This window comes from Humulus lupulus, chromosome 8 (assembly GCF_963169125.1).
Source record: "Humulus lupulus chromosome 8, drHumLupu1.1, whole genome shotgun sequence".
Taxonomy (NCBI): Eukaryota; Viridiplantae; Streptophyta; class Magnoliopsida; order Rosales; family Cannabaceae; genus Humulus; species Humulus lupulus.
Genome location: NC_084800.1, coordinates 153890497 through 153910742, shown reverse-complemented (window position 1 = coordinate 153910742; position 20246 = coordinate 153890497). Strand labels below are relative to the sequence as shown.

Genomic DNA, 20246 nt, shown 5'->3' with positions numbered 1-20246 from the left:
TATTTGGTATAATTTGAGTATGTGCCTTGGTAATTTTTTTGGGTTGATTTTTGGTGATTGTTTAGATTATTTTTTGTATGTTGAATTTTTAGATTTTAGTATATTTTAAGTGAAAATTTACTCATTTGGTACCCTATGTTTTTGTAAAGTATCATTTTAGTACTATATGTTTTCAATAATGCTTTTATGATATTTTAAAATTATACATATTTGATACCCTAGACTCAGATTTGATAGATAAAATTTTGTAAATATGATCAAACTGTCATCAGTTATATTTAATTAAGTAATTAATTTTAAATTTAGAACTTACATAATTGACAACAGTTTGATTAAATTGGTAAAATTTTATTAATTAAATTTGAGTTTAGGGTACTAAATATGTACGATTTTAAAATACATGGTACCATATGAGCATTATTGAAAACAGAGGGTACCAAAATGATACTTTGCAAAAATACAAAGTACCAAATAATTATCTACCCATTTTAAGTTGATATTTAGTAGACTACTTAAGACTACGTAATTTTTGAAATAACAAAATTTTAAAACCCGTATTTTTTGTAAACCCAAATATACAAATTTTCTTATTGAAAACAAATTCTAGACTTTACAAATATTATAACAACAACAATTTTTTATTTTATTTTTAAAATACCCTAACATTAACAATCAGGTGAGAAATACAACTCTTGTTCGGGTTGTATTTTTTTTAAGTTGTTCGAATTGTTATTTAGAAAGGTTAGAAAAAAGAACACCCCTACTTGAAGCAAGAGAAGGGGAGCGCGAGAAATAGGTTCTTATTTATATTTATTGATTTTTTTTCTTCTAAAAACTGGTAAAACTAAGGGTATTTTGATCTTTATCTAGCCAAAAAAATGCGTTTTGATCTTATTCAAAAATAGTATTTTTTTTTTGCTGAGTTTATTAAAAAATAATTTGATGATATATGCACACACTTACCAAAACATTACACACCTATGAATCTTAAATCAATGTGATTGGTTAAATTTGTTAGCCACGTAGGTGTGTAATGTTTTGGTGTAAAAGTGTGTCGATATATCATTACTCTTTTTTTTTTAAAAAAAAACAAAAGGTGGAAACAGGAATTTAACTCACTATAGCCACTAATAAAAAAAAAGAGGCTGTGTGAGTGTCTGTTCTGGCTTCTCGGGCCTATACGGTTATTAAAGGAACACAATTATAGAGTTTGTAGAACAACCTTGTACTATTCAATGAGAATCCTTACTTTCAAATGACAATTTTCCCCAGCTATACAGATTTTACAAATTCATGAGAATCAACTCTCCAAAACTTCCCCAGCAAAATACTGCTTCTGGACCATTTTTCTATAATCTGCGGGGTTAAAAAACAAAAGAAAATGCTACATAAATCTACTAGAAATTTTTAACAAATAAATGACAGAAGGAAAAAAATAGTGTATCCAACCTTCCTTGTTACTCAACAATGCTGCAGCATAGCTATTGAGAGGAGACTCTGGATTCGGTTCTGCAACAAATAAACTGAACGTTGAAGGATATTTGAATGAGTGAAAATGTAAACTCAAGGAGGGAAGAGATAGCAAACCTCCTAAAAGACTCTGAATGGAGAGAAGAATAGTCCTGCAATCATAAGCTGAAGACCACTTGTCCTGTGGCAACAGAAAACATATAATATTAGCTAGGATAGGATAGCATCGGCCAGACAGGATCCATAAATATTTTAGCAAGGCTATTTTCTTTGCAAAATTTTACAAACCAACGAGCTACTCTAAGTCCATCTGTAACTATAACATGTCCAAATGTCAATTTTTCAGGAAAATGAGATATCATTACTAATCTTGGCAAATCTACTTAGCCATTTCCTTTATATCTATCTCATCTGCAAAAGCATTTTGCATCTTTCACCTTCAGAGTTTAGTGTAGCAATGGATATGAAAACTCATACCAAATTGATAGTTACCTGGAGTATGTCAAGGCATATGTTGCCAAACTGATCTACATTGGGGTGAAAGCACATTGTCTCAAACTTAACTACAGGTGGCTTAAAAGGATAGTCCACAGGAAAACGCAATGAAAGTTTGTAAGATAAACCTTCGTACATTGTTCCTTTTCCACCCTCAATTGTGCCAATCCATGCAAAAATGCTCTCTCCTTCAGGAAAAGCTGATACCCCAAGATCCCCTCCGCTCATCTGCACATATAAACATTGATAAAGATTGGACGAACACACAAAAACCAATTATGAAAGACACCCTACACTTATGGGGAAATTTGATACCAGGTTAGAAATCTCAACTCAATGGTAGTCATATTCATCCTAAACTACTAGTAATAAACAGAGCAGATATAAAATCTTGAAACAACAAGATCAACCGCAGTGACTAGCCCATTATCATCAAAACGAACGAAATGGGATAATCAGATACTATTGAACTAATGAAAACCATTTGAATTGAAAACTCTCTCCTCGATGAGTGAAATCAAAATCCATGGTTTTATCAAAAAAATAAGAGTACCCATTTCAAGAAACCAAGAAAAAGCAATGCGGGAAACAAAAAAAAAAAATCCCATCGATAATGATGGCACAAAATTGCGCATAACATACCATAAGAGACATCAACTCCTTCTGCAACCTGCAAAAACCAAACCACTAGAGTATTCAACGAACGAAAATCATAACCACATTAACAAGCCAGAACTTTCTTTTCTTGCGTTTTCCCGCGAAACAAGGGAGTGACGGATAGAAAAGGTTAACAAACTGACTGACCTCTGGGAGACGGAGGTGGTGTCGACGGGGTTGGGAGAAGCGGCGGGCTGTTTCGCCCGAGCTCCGGGAGTAGTCGGATGCTGACGGTGACGCGGTGTGGCCGACGAGTTGTCCGCCGTTGGATGGGGTCGGACCTCCATGATTGCGATCGATCAAGATCAAACGGTCTTGATTCAGTCAATCAGGGGTGGGTGAAGAGAGCAAATCAAGCCCAAGCGAAGCGTCTTTTAATTTTTCTTTTTTAATTTGGAGTTTATGAGAATGGGAGTAATTATAGAGTTGAGTTGGGTGAAGGATTAGGATGCAGCACTATTATGATGACCTTTTATAATAGCAAAATAATTGTTTTCACCATAATTATAATGCTCCATTATTACATAATGATGACAATAATATAATATCTTTAAATAATCTTTTCTTTTATAAATTGTGAAGAAAATAATATTTCATAAAAAAAAACAAAAGAAGGTATATTGTAGTTAAAGATTTGGCTGGTTTTTATTGAATATCATATAATTATTTAATGCATTTGCCCTTATTTTTGTTAGTCTATTAAAACATTTATTAATTTGTTGCCAACAACTCTCAAACACACATTACAAAAGTGGTGAGGTGTGACCATTTCTCTTTCAAAAAAAAAAAGTGGCGACCATTATGATTATAATATTAAAAAAAATTCCAATGACAAGCTTTTACATTTAATAATAATCCTTTTTTTCTTCATATGAGGCATATAAGCCTTTATGGGTTGCCATTATCACTGAGAGAAACATAGCAACTGAAAAAAGGAAAGCTAGTGTCTTTATTTATGTAGACAATAAGCTCTAAATTAAATTGATTAAGGCTAGATTACTCATGAAACTAATACATTAAAAATTAGTTCACTAATATTATAGATCTTTAAAGAAGGAAATAAAATAAGGAAAGAAGAGAAGATAGGACCTATCAAGTATATATCAACAAGTAGGAGATCTCTTAATCAAAATTCAAAAGCAAATTAATGATTAGTAAGTGGAAATGCATTTATGTGGACAAAAATGTTTAAGCTATAGGAATCATCTTAGCACTTATTAAAATAGATAAGAAGAGAATCTCATAGGAAAACCACAAAATATTTAAGCATATTTGAAGTAGAGAATATTATATATACACTAATACACAACAAACAGTATCATAATACTATATTTGACAATGCTTTTAAAAGGTGTCAACTCAATTAAATGATCAATCTCTTACATCAATTATTCTTCTTGCCATATGAGAAAACCAAAACATATTGCAATGTTAATTTCTTTTATAAATGAAAACGAACACTATATGAGAAATGATCACTAATTTAAAAACATAAAAACATAAGGTAAGGGCCTTGATTCTTTACATGAATTGCCATGGTTAAAAAACGAAAGAAAAGAAAATAAACTTCAAAACATATGAAGTATAGTGAAATGAAAATTTCCAAGAAAATTGGAATAAATAAAGTATAGTTTGTTATTTGACCTTTTATATATATATATATTTATCTTAAATAAATTTACCAGATATGCTCACATATGCAATTAATTTTATTTTACTTTTCAATAACCTATAAATCTTGCCAAGCTCAAAGCGCTTAACCATATTTCAAACCTCACATGTAGAATTGGTGAATTATTTTTCCAAAGTCAGCCACACAACTCGCACCATGAATAGTTCTCCAACGTCTTTTTTCTTTCTTTCTTTCTTTTCTCTCTCTTTTTTTTTTTAAGTGACACAGCTAATGTTCTTATAATAGGTGTATCTAGAATCCATAAAGCAAAGGCAAAATATAAGTCTAGAATCCATAAATCCATAATTCTCCGCTAAGCACATTAGAAGCACTATATATAGGGGCAAAGGCAAAAGTATACGTCAAGGAAAGGCTAATACCAAAATAAAAATAAGGTTGAGCATATGTATAAAATTGAACTATTAATATAATGTACGGTAATTCTTTCATCTCACACAGAACTAAGTACTTCAATGTGGGTCCTATTTTTTGGCCAAGTGTCAAATTATTAAATATGGAGGAATCATTTATTTACTTGCTAGAACTAGTTCCAATAACCATTAACAAAAATAGTATTGATGTAACGGTAAAAACTAATGATATAAATATAATTAAATGTTCAAAAATATATTTAGATGAGGGTTGTATAGTCAATTTAGTATGAAGTTTGGATATATTTATGATATTAGTTAAGGAAAAATTTATCGGCCAATATGTAATTAAAATGATGTGTTTATGTAATATGAAATGAGTAAAACGTAACAAAAATTTGTATACATTATAACTGTTTTGTACGTGAGTTTTGTATTAAATTTCTTTGGATAGATTTGAATTTTATTTTTAATTTAGGGATGATTGGATTACCATTAATTAGGTTTGAGAATATATATTATTTAGATGGTTTGAGAATACATTATATGGTAGAATGGATCATACGACTGGTGTATTCTAATTTTTTTATGTATTTTTTTTTAAAAAAAAACTTACAAATTGTAGAATGTTTAGCATTAATTATTTTTGCTAATGTATTTGACAATAAGGTTAATTAGATGTTTTTTAAAAAAAAATGTAAATGGTATAATGTTTAGCTCTAATTAATTTTGCTAATATATTTGATGATAATGTTAATTATATGTTTTTTTTTAAAAAAAGAATAAGTAGATGGTAGAATATGTAGCTGTTATCCCCATTTCCTGTCGTGGGCCCAGGACGATGGTCCAGGCCCATGGTCTGGGCGTTCGGATATGGGCCCAGCCCAAGCCCGCTTGGTACAGGAATAACCAAGGGCTACGGCCCAAGCATGATTCTTGACCCGGATGGTGTCTAGGATGGTGATCCGGGACAGATGTCCAGGAGACGTATGGACAGTTGGGATTACAGTTGAAGTATACGTAGAACGATCCCGGAGCCTGTTAAACGGTCCGGGCCTATGGTAAACGAAAATGGACAGAGGTAAATGAACCCGGATCAGGTCCTCCCCGTTTGGCAAGGAAAGGCATCCGTGACCCTGAAACCACCCCACGACGCTGGGGGTTGTCCCCACTTTTCACCTGCGGAAAAGGCCACCTCGGGATTGCATGCCGCTGTTTCAGACCTGCGCTGCCAAGTACTCTGACTGGCTTTGTCCCCTGAATCTGCCTCGTAACTCGAAGTGCCCAGACCAAAAGCACCATTTTGTCAGGCGAAATATAGTTCTTGGGCCGCCCTATTGGGCCTTAATTATTCTTGGACCTGTGTATTTTTATCTTTTGTATTGGGCTTCCGCCAGAGAAGCCAAGAGTATCCACATCTTTAATGGGCCCGGGTCATACCCGGCCCAGGTCCAGTGTTCCTATGAGCCTATAAATACAGGCGATAGAGCACAGGAAAAATTATCTCTCTTCGACTTGTATACAGTTACTCTGTCAAAACATAGAGAGAAACTCCATTGTAAAAGACTTTCCAAGCTCTAATACAACTGACTCGTGGACTAAGGCTTATTAACGCCCCAACCACGTAAAAATCCTGTGTTAATCTTCTAAATTCCATGTCATTAGTCTTAGCTAATATTCATTAGTGTAGTTTCCGAAAATCTCGGTAAATATTTTGGTGCTTTCATTGAGAGCCTGAGAAAGCTAGTGCTAACACCAAGCCTTTACTACAATGGTGAACACACGACACACAACGTTCGACCCTAGTAATCCAGAGCAGGGAAATGGAGATCCGTTGCCTTCCCAGCATCTTCCTCAGAATCCGCCTGAGAACGCTCCTCCTCAAACGTCTCACCTTGACGAGTCACAAGACTATGAGGGTGGGATAGAGTACGAAGAGGAGAACGAGGAGGAATATTATGAAGAGGAAAACGAGGGGGAGTACCACGACGAAGCTGCGGATCATGAGATCCCAGAAGGAGAGCCCAACTAGCAGGACCTGGAGGTGACTAGACTGAGGCAGCAAGTCCTGGACCAAGAAGCCATGATTGCTGAGCAGGCAGAGGCGCATCGGCGGATGCAAGAGTCTCTCCAAGCCCTGCAGGTGTTCATAGCCGCGCAGGGTCCGGCGACCCATCCCCCGGCTGGCCCGCTTCCGGGAGCGCAACAGCCCACTCAGCAAGCCCGAGCTGGGGTCTCTGAAGAAGCAAGGCCGACCCCTCCCCCGGAGCAGTTTCCTGAGCCAGCCCCTGGAAACCTGGACAGGGAGAAAAAGAAGGCCGGTGGAAAGACTCGAGAAAAGAGCACCCCCGCCACGAAAGGCGGGACCCGTTCCCGGCCGCTCCCTAGGAAAGAGAAGGTGCGCCCCATCCCAGGACGAGGCTACCCGATCGATCCGCAGGGGATGCGGCCGCGGAATGCACGGCCCCGGCACTCCCCAGGGCAAGACGAACGGGAAAGGTCTTTGCACCCAAGTGCTCGGTAAAAAAAATCCGTCGGGAGCAGTCGCGCAGCGAGGAGCGTCATGCCCTTAGTTTAAAGGACGACACGTCCCGGATAGACCTACGTGACAGACTGAACGCTCAGAAAGAGCGAGCCCGTAAGGAAAAGATTCTCCCCTGAGGTGGCGACCTTAGGAACAACATCAACGACAGGAGGAACGAAAGAATCCCCCTGGAGGACGGCACAGCCAGGCAACTCATGGACCGTTTGGTCCGCAAGTAGGAAGGAGCGGATACCGACTCCGATAGACCTACGCGACGGACTGAACGCTCAGAAAGAGCGGGCCCGTAAGGAAAAGATTCTCCCCCGAGGCTGGCCGCTTTGAAAAAGGTCACGGACTGTTTGGTCCGCAAGCAGGAAGGAGCGGATACCGACTCCGATGAAGAGGATAAAGAGCCCTGTCCGAGGCAGATCCTGGACGCTGTACTCCCCAAGGGGTTCAAGATGCCAAGCCTCATCGCCTATACTGGAAACATTGACCCCAAGGACCATCTGTCTCGATACAACCGGCTCATGACAGTGGCCCACATCAGTGATGACGGCAAGTGACTCTGTTTCTCGATCACTCTAGGTGGTTTCGCCGAGGAGTGGTGGAAAAGACTTAAGCCGGGATCCATCCAATCCTGGTCCAGACTGCAGTCAGCATTTCGCAAGCAGTTCGTGGCCGCCATGAGGATGGACATGCAGATCAGCGCCCTCGCGAATATCAAACAGCTCCCCACGGAGACACTAAGGGCCTACATCCAGCGCTTCACTGAAGAAGCCTCCAAGACAAAGGTGGACGACGGACAGCGCCTGGTAGCGTTGTAGTCTGGAATCCGAGTGGGGTCCCCTCTCTGGGACGACATGCAGCGTAACAAGGCGGCTACCCTGGAAGAGTTCATCAGGAGGGCCCAAGGATTTATCAATTGGGAAGAGGCCCAGATTCAGGCTTTCGGGTGGCCTCCGGCACCACAGCCCAGCGCCCAAGCGTTCCCAGGGTACGGGGCCTCGTTCCCAGCGCAGTCCTACGTCGCGCCCCCGGTAGCCCCTGGACCGGCCGTTACTCCTGGAATCACCTACACCCTTATGGTGTACGGTCCTGCCTCTTCGGGATATGTCCCGGCCCAATCCGCTCACTTCTTCGGATATGGGGTCGCGCCGGTGGGTCACAGCATCGCCCCCGTCGGGGCCCAACAGTCACAGGCGGGAGTGACAGAAGCGAGCATGAACCCCTCCCGGGGGAAGCAATCTGGCAAAGGTCAGAACCGGCCCGAGCCGGTCAAGAAGGGAAAAAGGGACTACGAATCCCAATATTCAGAATACACCAATCTAGTGGACACTAGGGAGAACATCTACCTAGCCACAGAAAGGGCGATTTACTACTGGAAGCCTAGCCCCATGTTCAAGGGGGGAAGGAATCCGAGGGATACCAGCAAGAGGTGCTCCTATCATAAGGATGTAGGCCACACTACCGAAGAATGCCGGCATCTCAAAGACGAGATCGAAAATCTCATCAAGCTGGGGCATCTCCACCAATGGGTTAGGATGCCCGTGGGAGTCCTGGGCCTGTCGGCAGGCCCCGGACAACCCACGGTCCCGGGAGCACCCAGGGCATACCCGCCTTAGGGAGGGTATGCACAGGGACCGACGGCACAGGCCCCTTAGGGGGCCCCGTCGCGCCAGCTCCCGACCCTGGAATACCTTACCCATCCGGGGCCGCACCCCCTTGAGTGGACGGGCATGTGGCCACCATCTCAGGCGGACCTCACCTGGGAGGACCGTCCAGGAACGACCAAAAGCGCTACCTGAGCGAACTGGACCATGATCAGGAGGTATGCGCCTTTGTCCAGGCCCCGGCTCAGCGCCCGAAATTGATGAACCTCCCCATCACCTTCACGAAGGACGATGCCCGCAACGTCCATTTCCCGCACCATGACCCGCTGGTCATAGATGCGCAAATCGCCAACAAGTTGGTGCCCGCGTGTTGGTGGATGACGGGAGCTCCGTCAACCTCTTGTTCAAGCCTGCCTTCACCACCATTGGCTTGACCGAAGCGGATCTGACATCGTGCCCGACCCATATTTACGGCTTCAACGGAGACGCACTACTACTCCCCATTGGGAAGATCTAGTTGCCCGTCACGTTGGGAAGTGAGTTGCAGCACTCGTTCAAGTTCTGCACCTTTGTAGTGGTGGACTGCCCCACCGCTTACAACGTCATTTTTGGCTGGCCCGCATTAGTAGAATTTGGGGCATCACCTTTATCCGTCACCTTTGCATGAAGTTCCCTTGCAACAACGGAGGGGTGGGGACTGTCCGGGGAGATCAGAAGAGCGCCCGGAAGTGCTACCATGTGTCCGCCCGGCCAATATATATGGTCCGGGACAAGCCAGTCGAGGACTTCATCGACCCACTTCCTCCCCCACCTACTGAGAGGGTGATCTGGGAAGAAGATGACCTGGACCCAAGGATAGGGGACGATCACGTCCTAGAGCCAATGGAAGAGATAGAGGAGGTGTGCATAAGCGAACCCGATCCGACCCGGGTCATCCAAGTCGGGAAAAATCTGCCGGCGGATGTTCGGGACGCCATCATTGCCCAAGTTAAGGAGAACCAGGATATCCTGACCTGGTCTCACTCGGACATGACGGGGATCGACCGCAACATCATCTGCCACGCGTTGAGTATTGACCCAAACGCGACCCCAGTCTGCCAGAAACGCAGGCCTTTGGGGACGGAGAGGGCCGAGGCCCTTAAGTTGGAAGTTGAGAAGCTGTCTTCAATCAACTTCATACGCGAGGCTATATACCCCGTGTGGCTGGCCAATCCCATTCTGGTGACGAAGCCAAATGGGACATGGAGAACGTGCATCGACTTCACGGATCTCAACAAAGCTTGTCCGAAGGATTGTTTCCTGCTGCCCAGGATCGACCAAATGGTGGATGCTACGTCCGGGTATGAGATCTTAAGCTTCATGGATGCTTACTCCGGCTACAACTAGATCTCTATGCATGTGGCAGATCAGGAGCACACCAGTTTCTAAACCGACAAAGGGGTATACTGCTACATAGTCATGCCCTTCGGACTGAAAAACGTCGGGGCAACCTATCAAAGGCTTTTCAATCAAATGTTCTGGGCCCAGCTAGGACGAAACATGGAAGTCTATATCGATGACATGGTGGTCAAGTCCAAGACGTCCGGGAAGCATTCAGACGACCTGGCTGAAGCTTTCGTAGTTATTCGGAAGTACGGGATGAAGCTGAATCCTAAGAAGTGCACTTTTGGCGTGGCCTTCGGGAAGTTCCTGGGCTTCATAGTGAGCTTCCGGGGAATAGAGGCCAATTCAGATAAGATAAAGGCACTGATTGATATGCCCTCTCCCCGGAAGCATAAGGATGTGCAAATCCTGACCGGGCGGATAGCCGCCTTAAGCCATTTCGTTTCCAAAGCCACGGACAAGTGCATCCTGTTCTTTAACGTCCTTCGGGGAAGCCTGTAGTTCGAATGGTCAGTCGAGTGCGAAGAAGCCTTTCGTAAATTGAAAGAACACCTAGCTCTAGCTCCGATCTTGGCAAAGCCAGTGGATGGGGAGCCTTTGTACCTTTATCTGGCAGTGATCGAGCACGCGATTAGCGCCACGCTGGTACGGGAGGAGGAAAGGACACAGCTCCCGGTGTACTACGTGAGTAAGCGATTGTTGGACGTTGAGTCTCGGTATCCACTAATCGAGAAGCTGACCTTTTGCTTGCTGGTGGCATCCCGGAAGCTCCGCCCTTACTTCCAGGCCCACGCCATAAAGGTCCTGACAAACCACCCCCTGCGGCAAGAGTTACAGAAGCCCGAGTCCTCGGGAAGACTCCTAAAGTGGGCCATGGAACTAAGTCAGTTCGATATATCCTACGTCCCTAGAGTGTCCATCAAGGGGCAAGCCCTGGCCGATTTCATCATTGAGTGTTCCGGGGTATCTCAGGAAGACGATGATCCTGAGGTCCCCGCGACGCCCGTATGGAAGGTCTTCGTGGACGGGGCCTCGAATGAGAACGGGGCCAGGGCCGGGATCATCTTGGTATCACCACAGGGGCACCAGTTACAAAATGCCCTTCGTTTCCAGTTCAAGGCATCGAACAGTGAAGCAGAGCATGAAGCTGTCTTAGCCGGGCTGCGTTTGGCCCGAGAAGTAGGGGCAGCGAACCTAGAAATCTACAGCGATTCGCAGCTGGTTGTCAAGCAAATCTCGGGGGAATATCAAACTAAAGGAGAGAGAATGGCAGCTTATGTGACCGAGACGGGAGAGATGCTGCAAGCGTTCATAAAGCACTCCATTCGCCAGATCCCCAGAGAGCAAAATGTCTTCGCGGACACACTAGCAAAGCTGGCCAATGATGCCGAAGAAGAACTGGCCGGGCTAGTCCCCATCAACCATCTCCCCATCCCAAGCATCAGGGCCCCCGCGGTCCACACCGTCGACCACTCCACGTCTTGGATGGGACCACTTATGCGCTATCTGACAGCCGGGGAAGTGCCAGCAGACAGGGCTGCAGCTAGGAAGCTTCAATACCAGGTCCACCGATATGTCATGATGGATGGAAAAATCTATCGCCGGGGGTTGTCCATGCCTTACCTCAGGTTTGTGTTCAGGATCGAGCTAAGCGCCATCATGCATGAAGTGCACGAAGGCTTCTGCGGAGATCATACAACCGGGCCCAGTCTATCCAAAAAGATCGTGCGCCAAGGATACTTCTGAGCGACCATGAAAAAAGATTGTATCGATTACGTCTGCAAGTGCGAACAGTGCCAGAGATACGCAAAGGTTCCACGGGCCCCCCCAACAGAAATAACCTTGATGACTAGTCCCTGGCCCTTCGCGGTGTAGGGATCGATCTGGTAGGATCGCTCCCAACCAGGAAAGGAGGAGTGAAGTATGACATCGTGGCCGTGGACTACTACACCAAGTGGGTTGAGGCAGAGCCCATGAACACAATCACTTCGAATAAGGCCTTGGATTTCGTCATCAACAACATATTGTGTCGGTACGGCCTCCCCTACAAAATTGTATCTGATAACGGGAAGCAGTTCGACAGCACCCACTTCACGGATTTTTGCGAGAGACATGGTATCGTCAAGAGCTTCTCTGTGGTCGCTAGGCCCCAAGAAAACGGGCAGGCAGAAGCCGTGAAAAAAATCCTAAAAGGGACGTTGAAGAAAAAGCTCCAGGCCTGCAAGAGCAAATGGCCCTAAGAGCTGCCCCACGTGCTGTGGGCTTACCGGATGACCGAGAAGACATCAACCGGCCACACTCCTTACTCCATGGTCTATGGATGCGAAGCCATCATCCCCATTGAAACGGCCATCCCGTCTCACTGAAGAGACACGTATGACCCCGCCCAGAACCACGCCTTACTCTAGGAATCGCTGGATCTCATTGAGGAGATCCAGGAGAAGTCGCAAGTGCAGCTGAAGATGTACCAAGGCAAGATCACACGGCATTTCAACTCCAAAGTAAAAAGCCGAAAGTTTGGAACCGGTGACTTGGTCTTGCGAAGAGTCTTCCCTGTTACTCAAGATTCGGGAGTGGGGGTTCTGGGCCCGAATTGGGAAGGGCCGTACGAAATCCAGCATGAAGTGTGCCTCGGGACATACCGCTTGAAGCGGATCGATGGCTCGGAAGTCCCGCGAGCCTGGAACGCGAAACATCTCCGTCAATACTATCAGTAGTCATGAGAGCGTGTTCCAATTTTGTATTTTCATTGTAAACAATGTACGCCTCAGGGCAACCCCCTTCGAATAATAAAAATGGCGTGTACAAAACGTCATAAAGAAATATTGTCGAACAATGAGAATCTTCCTCAAGTGACCCAAGACCAGTCTCCGCTCACTTGCGGGGGGTATCCTGGGTATGAGAAAATACCCGGCGGGGTGCAAGCTCAGGCTAGTCCCACCCCGGACGAGCGATGTCCGGGGGTATAAATTAAAGAGGACCGAGCCTAAGGCTGGTCCCACCCCGGAGGAACGATTTTCGGGGGTATAAATCAATGCGGACCGAGCCTAAGGCTAGTCCCACTCTGGACGATCGATGTCTGGGGGTATAAATTAAAGAGGACCGAGCCTAAGGCCGGTCCCACCCCAGACGAGCGATGTTCGGGGGTATAAATTAAAGAGGACCGAGCCTAAGGCCGGTCCCACCCCGGACGAACGATGTACAGGGGTATGAATCAATGCGGACCGAGCCTAAGGTTGGTCTCACCCTGGGCGAGCGATGTTCGGGGGTATAAATTAAAGAGGACCGAGCCTAAGGCCAGTCCCTCCCTGGACGAGCGATGTCCGGGGGTATAAATTAAAGAGGATCGAGCCTAAGGCCAGTCCCACCGCAGACGAACGATGTCCGGGGGTATAAATCAATGCGGACCGAGCCTAAGGCTGGTCCCACCCGAGACGAGCGATGTCTGGGGGTATAAATTAAAGAGGACCGAGCCTAAGGCCGGTCCCACCTCGGACGAACGATGTCCGGGGGTATAAATCAATGCGGACCAATCCTAAGGTTGCTCCCACCCTGGACGAGCGATGTCCGGGGGTATAAATTAAAGAGGACCGAGCCTAAGGCCGGTCCCACCCCGGACGAGCGATGTCCGGGGGTATAAATTAAAGAGGACCGAGCCTAAGGCCGGTCCCACCCCGGACGAGAGATGTTCGTGGGTATAAATTAAAAAGGACCGAGTCTAAGCCCGGTCCCACCCCGGACGAGCGATGTCCGGGGGTATAAATTAAATAGGACTGAGACTAAGGTCGGTCCCCCCCCCCCCCCCGAACGAACGATGTCCGGGGGTATAAATCAATGCGGACCGAGCCTAAGGCTGGTCCCACTCCAGACGAGCGATGTCCGGGGGTATAAATTAAAGAGGATCGAGCCTAAGGCCGGTCCCACCCCGAACGAGCGATGTCAGGGGGTATAAATTAAAGAGGACCGAGCCTAAGGCTGGTCCCACCCCGGACGAACGATGTCCGGGGGTATAAATCAATGCGGAACGAGCCTAAGGCCGGTCCCACCCCGGACGAACGATGTCCGGGGGGTATAAATTAAAGGGACCAAGCCTAAGGCCGGTCCCACCCCAGACGAATGATGTCCGGGGGTATACATTAAAGTGGACCAAGCCCAAGGCTGGTCCCACCCCGGACGAGCGATGTCCGGGGGTATACATTAAAGAGGACCAAGCCCAAGGCTGGTCCCACCCCAGATGAGCGATGTCCGTGGGTATAAAGTAAAGAGGACCGAGCCCAAGGCTGGTCCCACCCCGGACGAATGATGTCCGGGGGTATAAGTTAAAAGGACCGAGCCCAAAGCTGGTCCCACTCTGGACAAGCGATGTCTGGGAGAGAGAAGCATCCGGTATGCCCCAGGGTAAAGCCGTGGCCTACAACTGGTAAAGGGAGAACAAGGTTCCAAAATAAGCTATTTCAGCCACGATTGGTCCGGGCTGTTGGAGCCGGGATTGGAAACTCGACAAGCTAGTCAGTTGGTCTAGTCCAGGCCGTTGGAACTGGGACCAAACCCTCTGAATCAGTCTAACACGGTAATAAAATGAAATTTCTACTCAAGGAATAACAAAAAAAATATATATAGATACCAGAGAAAGTAATACAAAATGTTTTGGACGCATTCGCGTCCGAAAAAGTTATTACAAAATTACAACAAAAAGATAAAGAAGAGACAAGGTGAAGATCCGGGCCTAGGCTTCATCCCCTAAAAGCTCCGCGTCTTCCTTTTCCTTGGCCTCGAACTCGGCCCTCTTCGATTCTGGATCAGGGAAGATCAGGAGGTTCATGCTCTTGTCCTTACGCCAAGCCATGCAAATGGCCTCCTCGAAGGTGACCTCCAGCATGACGTCTGCCTCCTACTTCTTGCGGCGGGCCTCTTCGTGCTCCATCTCCTCCTCGCGGAGAGAATCATCCAGTTCACGGACCCGTGCCGTCAAGGTCTGGATCTCCTCCTTGTCCCGAGTAGACTGAGCCGCGGCCACCTCCAGAAGGGTTGCCCTCTCATTGGCCTCGTTTCCCTTCCAGGACAAAGCCTCTTCCAGCCCGGCCTTGACGCGGTCAAACTCCTCACGGTCCACCCGAGCCTGGGCCGTCTCCCTGGCAAGGACCTCCTTGGCGGCCTCCCTCTGGTTCACGGCCGCCTCCAGCTCCAGCTTGACTGTCTCCATCTTCATGGCCAGCTCGGCCACCAGATCAGCACTCCAATGAGATAGCAAATCAACCTGGAGCAAAGAAAAGTTAGGAGAAATCCTTATTAACAAATAAGAAGAGGGAAGAAAAAGACAAGTAAAACTTACCGCGGTGGCCTGGTGACGGAGAGCCTGGGAGATAAACAACACATCCGGATTGGCTATTGTGGCGTACCGTTTGAGTTGGAGGTTGGACATGGTGTTCCCCACCTGGTCCAACAGGTCCGCCGCCAGGGGGACCGTGTCCTGCCCAAGCTTAGGACGGAAGCCTGTCTCGGCAGCTGGCCGATCCACGATCGGCTGAGGGGCGCTGAACGCCACCGGACGCTCTGCGAACTCGACCTGACGGTGGATCTTCAGGACCTTGTATGTTTCATCTCTCCAGCCCCGACCATTCTCCCAGGTCCGGTTAATCAGCCGGTACTGCTCATCCCACACAACGGCTTCCCCCTCCTCGAGTAGTGCCGGTCGTATGGGGAGAATTGGCGGTGTGGGAATCTCTTTCGCGGCAAGCCAACTCTCGCCGTGCGACTCGTCGGCTGAGCCAGCTCGCCTCGTCCGGGGCCTCTTCTTCCCGGTGTTGGCCTCCTCGGCGCCAACGTCCAGGCCCCTTTTCCCAGAACTTTGGCTGGCTGCTGCACCCGTCTCCAAGTCAATCATCGGTGTTGGGCGGAGCCAGAGATTGCAGCCGGGTCCACGCCTGAATGGGGACCACGGCAAAGGCTCCCCCGCCGGGTCGAAGTTCCGCCCCGGGCGCTTCCTTGTTGAGGTTTGGGTCCGGGCCCGCCGCCTCGTTTTCCTTTCTGGCAGCTTTCCTAGCCGCCTTGTCCTTGAGGAGCTGCCTCATTTCGCTTGTGGTGGTAGACAAGCCAGAGTCTCATGCAAAAGCATAGAAAAGAGAATTATTATGGCAAACCAAAAGAGTCAACATCAAAACTAATAATGACCCGGGACGAACCCTCATCTATGCCCCGGGCGCGACTCAACTCCTCTAAAGCGAAGGAATGGACTCGATCCCCCATGTCGTCCAGGTTCAGGAAATTCCCATACTGAAGGAACTCGGATAAGAACATAAGAACCTCCGAGCCTACGGGGATGGGAGACGAAGGTCTCATCTCTCTGTTAGCCCTGAACGCGGGGCCTCGGAGTACTAGCCTATCCCTAGCTAAGTCCCCGACTTGGGGAGCATAAGTCAAGATTAAAGGGGAGTTACCTCGCCCCGATATGCTAGCCCCGGGAGTCCCTGTGTTTGGTAGGGTGTCCTCGAAGAGCTCCTCTAGCTCCTCCGAAGTGGTCGCCTCCGTCTGGGCTTGGTCCCTTTTTCGCTTGGCCGCGTCAGCTTGTGCCGCCTTCTCCACTTTTGCAATGTGGTCCAAGGCCAGCTGTTCCCGGATGGCGATGTTATTCTCGCACTAAATTCCTCGAAGGTTCGGGATGACAATAGTTTGGGTGGCCGCGAGCATCCCGACCAGTCGGAGGTTGTTCGTGGTGACGTAGCCTCCTACGTCTAGGTCCTCCACGCTCAGCCCGGAGTAGAACTTCCTCCATTCCATGATGAACGGGGTGAGGGGAGTTTGAGCGAAAGGTCCTGCCACCCGGAGGAAGATGATGAGAAACTAAGCAAAAGAAAGAAAAAATAAAACAAAAAGGGGACAAGTTTCGGGGAGGCACTTACCCACTCGCTGGAAGTCCAGCAGTAGCGTGGGGTTCTTCTCCATGAGGAACCCGGACGTCCGGGGGATGCTTCCAGGAGCTGGTGGGAGCGGGATAGCTACCTCGAGGCTTCAGTCTGTAGAAGCCGTCCAAGGTCCTGTCCTTGGCATTGATCTGCGACTCCATCTTGTAGAAATACAAGATTTTCGTAGGGGTCGGCTCCGCGATCTCCTTTGCGATACAGAACACTCGCCATCCCGCGAGTAACCGGTACGCTTGTGGCAGGAGCTGGAACGGTGCGATCCCCACATACGTCAGGAACCACACGAAGTAATCGTGAAGCGGGAGTGTGGCTCCCGTACTGATGTGGCCGGCGCTCCAGGCCCCGAACCCTTCTACGGACGTGTGTGCCCGCTCCTCGATCCTGGCCATGCGGTTGTGGAAGAGTCCGGGAATGGATTTTATGCCCAGGCGCTTCTCCAGGATGTACATCATCCGGTAGTTCCGGAACAGGTTGGCCACCACGTCCATCTCCCATCTGTTGCCCTTGGGGGTCCGGGACCCAGAGAGGACAACGAGGGCCCTATTGACTTCTTCCTCGGAGTGAAGGGTGACGCCTGTTGCCATAGTTGATGATCTGGGAACAAAGAAAAGAATCCAAGCAGTCAGTACCTAAACCCAAGAAAGTCGGTTAAGGTACGGGGGGTCTCCTAAGGACTGCTTGGAGTACCCTCTGGATCGGGTCCGGGATAACCAAGGAACCACGAGACCCAGATTGGGAACGGACAAAAAGGCTACTAAGTAGGTTCCACCATCTGTCCGGGAAGAATCCGGACTCGGAGCAACCTAGACCAGGCGGCCTTCCTAACAGTGCTCCTAAGTGTAATCAGATTCTAGCAGCCTAAGCATACGAATTAAAAGAACAACCTAAGTTTGTATATTCATCAAGGAGGTCAGAAGGACTTACTGTGAATTGTTGGCCGTAGAAGATGGTAGTTGTCCGACGGTAAGAACGACAGAACTTCATTCTTGAACTGGTGAAGCCGGTTCAGCAACTCGTCGATAGGGCAGACCCAGGATGTACTCTCAGGCGGATGGGCAGACGCTAGGACTGTCGGAAATAGACGACAGCGTAGAGTAAGCAGGCGATGAAGGATGTCGTCGGCGATATCAGACATGCAAAGCTTATCAGTTCTTGAAATGGCTCGAGAGTGTAAAAATGTCAAATGAATGTTTGAGGAGTATTTATAAAGGCCCGAATCCTGGCCTCTGATCCAACGGATAGAAATCTCCCCATCGAACGGTCCAAGATCGTGCAAGGACATTTCTGAGCACTCTAAAGACGGATCCTCGCCATCTCAGATCTAATGGCACAGGGGAGGCGAATGTCAAAGGTTGCCCCATCCGACGGTCCACATCAGCACAGGAGCATTAATGAAGGACCCCCGTGCGGATGGGATGCTTCAAGATCTGTGCTGACGCACTAGCCTAGGCTTAGCAACCCTTGAGGTTGCTAGGTGACCTTTCGAGGTCGAGATCCATCCATGCAGCAGTCGCCTGGCGACACGTGTACCCCTGCCACAAAGCGGGACTTAGGTAAACGTACCCGGACACAAGTAAATGGTCCGGGCCCAGTATACAGCCAGCATCATTGCCCTTTGTCATGGACCCATGATTCCAAGCAGGAACTGGGAAGGCAACCGTGGATTGTCCGGGAACAAGGCAAGCCTTCTCCTGCCGGCCCCAGGCGAAGGCTTGGGGGGTAAATGTTATCCCCATTTCCTGTTGTGGGCCCAGGACGATGGTCCAGGCCCATGGTCTGGGCGTTCAGATATGGGCCCGGCCCAAGCCCGCTTGGTACAGGAGTAACCAAGGGCTACGGCTCAAGCGTTATTCTTGACCCGGATGGCGTCCAGGATGGAGATCCGGGACAGATGTCTAGGAGACGTATGGACAGTTGGGATTACAGTTGAAGTATACGTAGAACGATCCCGGAGCCTGTTGAACGGTCCGGGCCTATGGTAAATGAAGAGGGATAGAGGTAAACAACCCTGGATCAGGTCCTCCCGGTTTGGCAAGGAAAGACATCCGTGACCCTGAAGCCGCCCCACGATGCATGGGGGTTGTCCCCACTTTTAACCTGCGGAAAAGGCCACCTCGGGATTGCACGCCGCTGTTTCAGTCCTGTGCTGCCAAGTACTCTGACTGGCTTTGTCCCCTGAATCTGCCTCGTAACTCGAAGTGCCCAGACCAAAAGTACCATTTTGTCGGGCGTAATATAGTTCTTGGGCCGCCCTATTGGGCCTTAATTATTCTTGGACCTGTGTATTTTTATCTTTTGTATTGGGCTTCCGCCAGAGAAGCCAAGAGTATCCACATCTTTAATGGGCCCGGGTCATACCCGGCCCAGATCCAGTGTTCCTATGAGCCTATAAATACAGGCGATAGAGTACTGGAAAAAGGATCTCTCTTCGACTTGTATACAATTACTCTGTCAAAACATAGAGAGAAACTCCATTGTAAAAGACTTTCCAAGCTCTAATACAAATGACTCGTGGACTAAGGCTTATTAACGCCCCAACCACGTAAAAATCCTATGTTAATCTTCTAAATTCCATGTCATTAGTCTTAGCTAATATTTATTAGTGTAGTTTCCGAAAATCTCGGTTAACAGTAGCATTAATTATTTTTGTCAATGTATTTGACAATAAGATTAATTAGATTCTTATTTAACAAAAAAAAAAAGAGTAACAAATGGTAGAATGCTTAGCATTAATTAATTTTACTAATGTATTTGACAATAAGATTAATTAGATATTAAAAAAATAGATGATAAAATGTTTAACATTAATTTATTTTGTCAATGTCTATAGATTTACAAAAAAAACTTTTATATATGGTAAATATTTAGTATTAATTAATTTTTCCAATATGTGTGAGAATAGGATTAATTAGATGTTTATTTAACAAAAGAAATTTATAAATGGAAGAATGTTTGATATTAATTAACTTTGCTAATGTATTTCACAATAAAATTAGTTATAATTTAAAAAAAAAATAGATGTTAGAATGTTTAACATTAATCATTTTTACAAATGTATTTGAATATTATATTAATTAGATGGGTAAATATTTAGTATTAATTAATTTTGCTAATGTATTTGACAATAATATTAATTAGATG

At 46.9% G+C, this 20246-nt stretch overlaps 1 protein-coding gene across 1 annotated transcript; it reads right to left on the bottom strand.

Moving 5' to 3' along the window:
- Positions 1 to 1154: 1154 nt before the first annotated feature.
- LOC133798565 (uncharacterized) lies at positions 1155 to 3067 on the bottom strand. Its single transcript, XM_062236925.1, has 6 exons — positions 2770 to 3067; positions 2608 to 2635; positions 1963 to 2193; positions 1588 to 1651; positions 1450 to 1509; positions 1155 to 1356 (listed from the first exon to the last, which is right to left on the bottom strand). Exons 1-6 carry the CDS (start codon positions 2907 to 2909, stop codon positions 1301 to 1303), a joined length of 579 nt encoding a protein of 192 aa, XP_062092909.1. The 5' UTR covers positions 2910 to 3067; the 3' UTR covers positions 1155 to 1300.
- Between the last annotated feature and the right edge of the window lie 17179 nt (positions 3068 to 20246).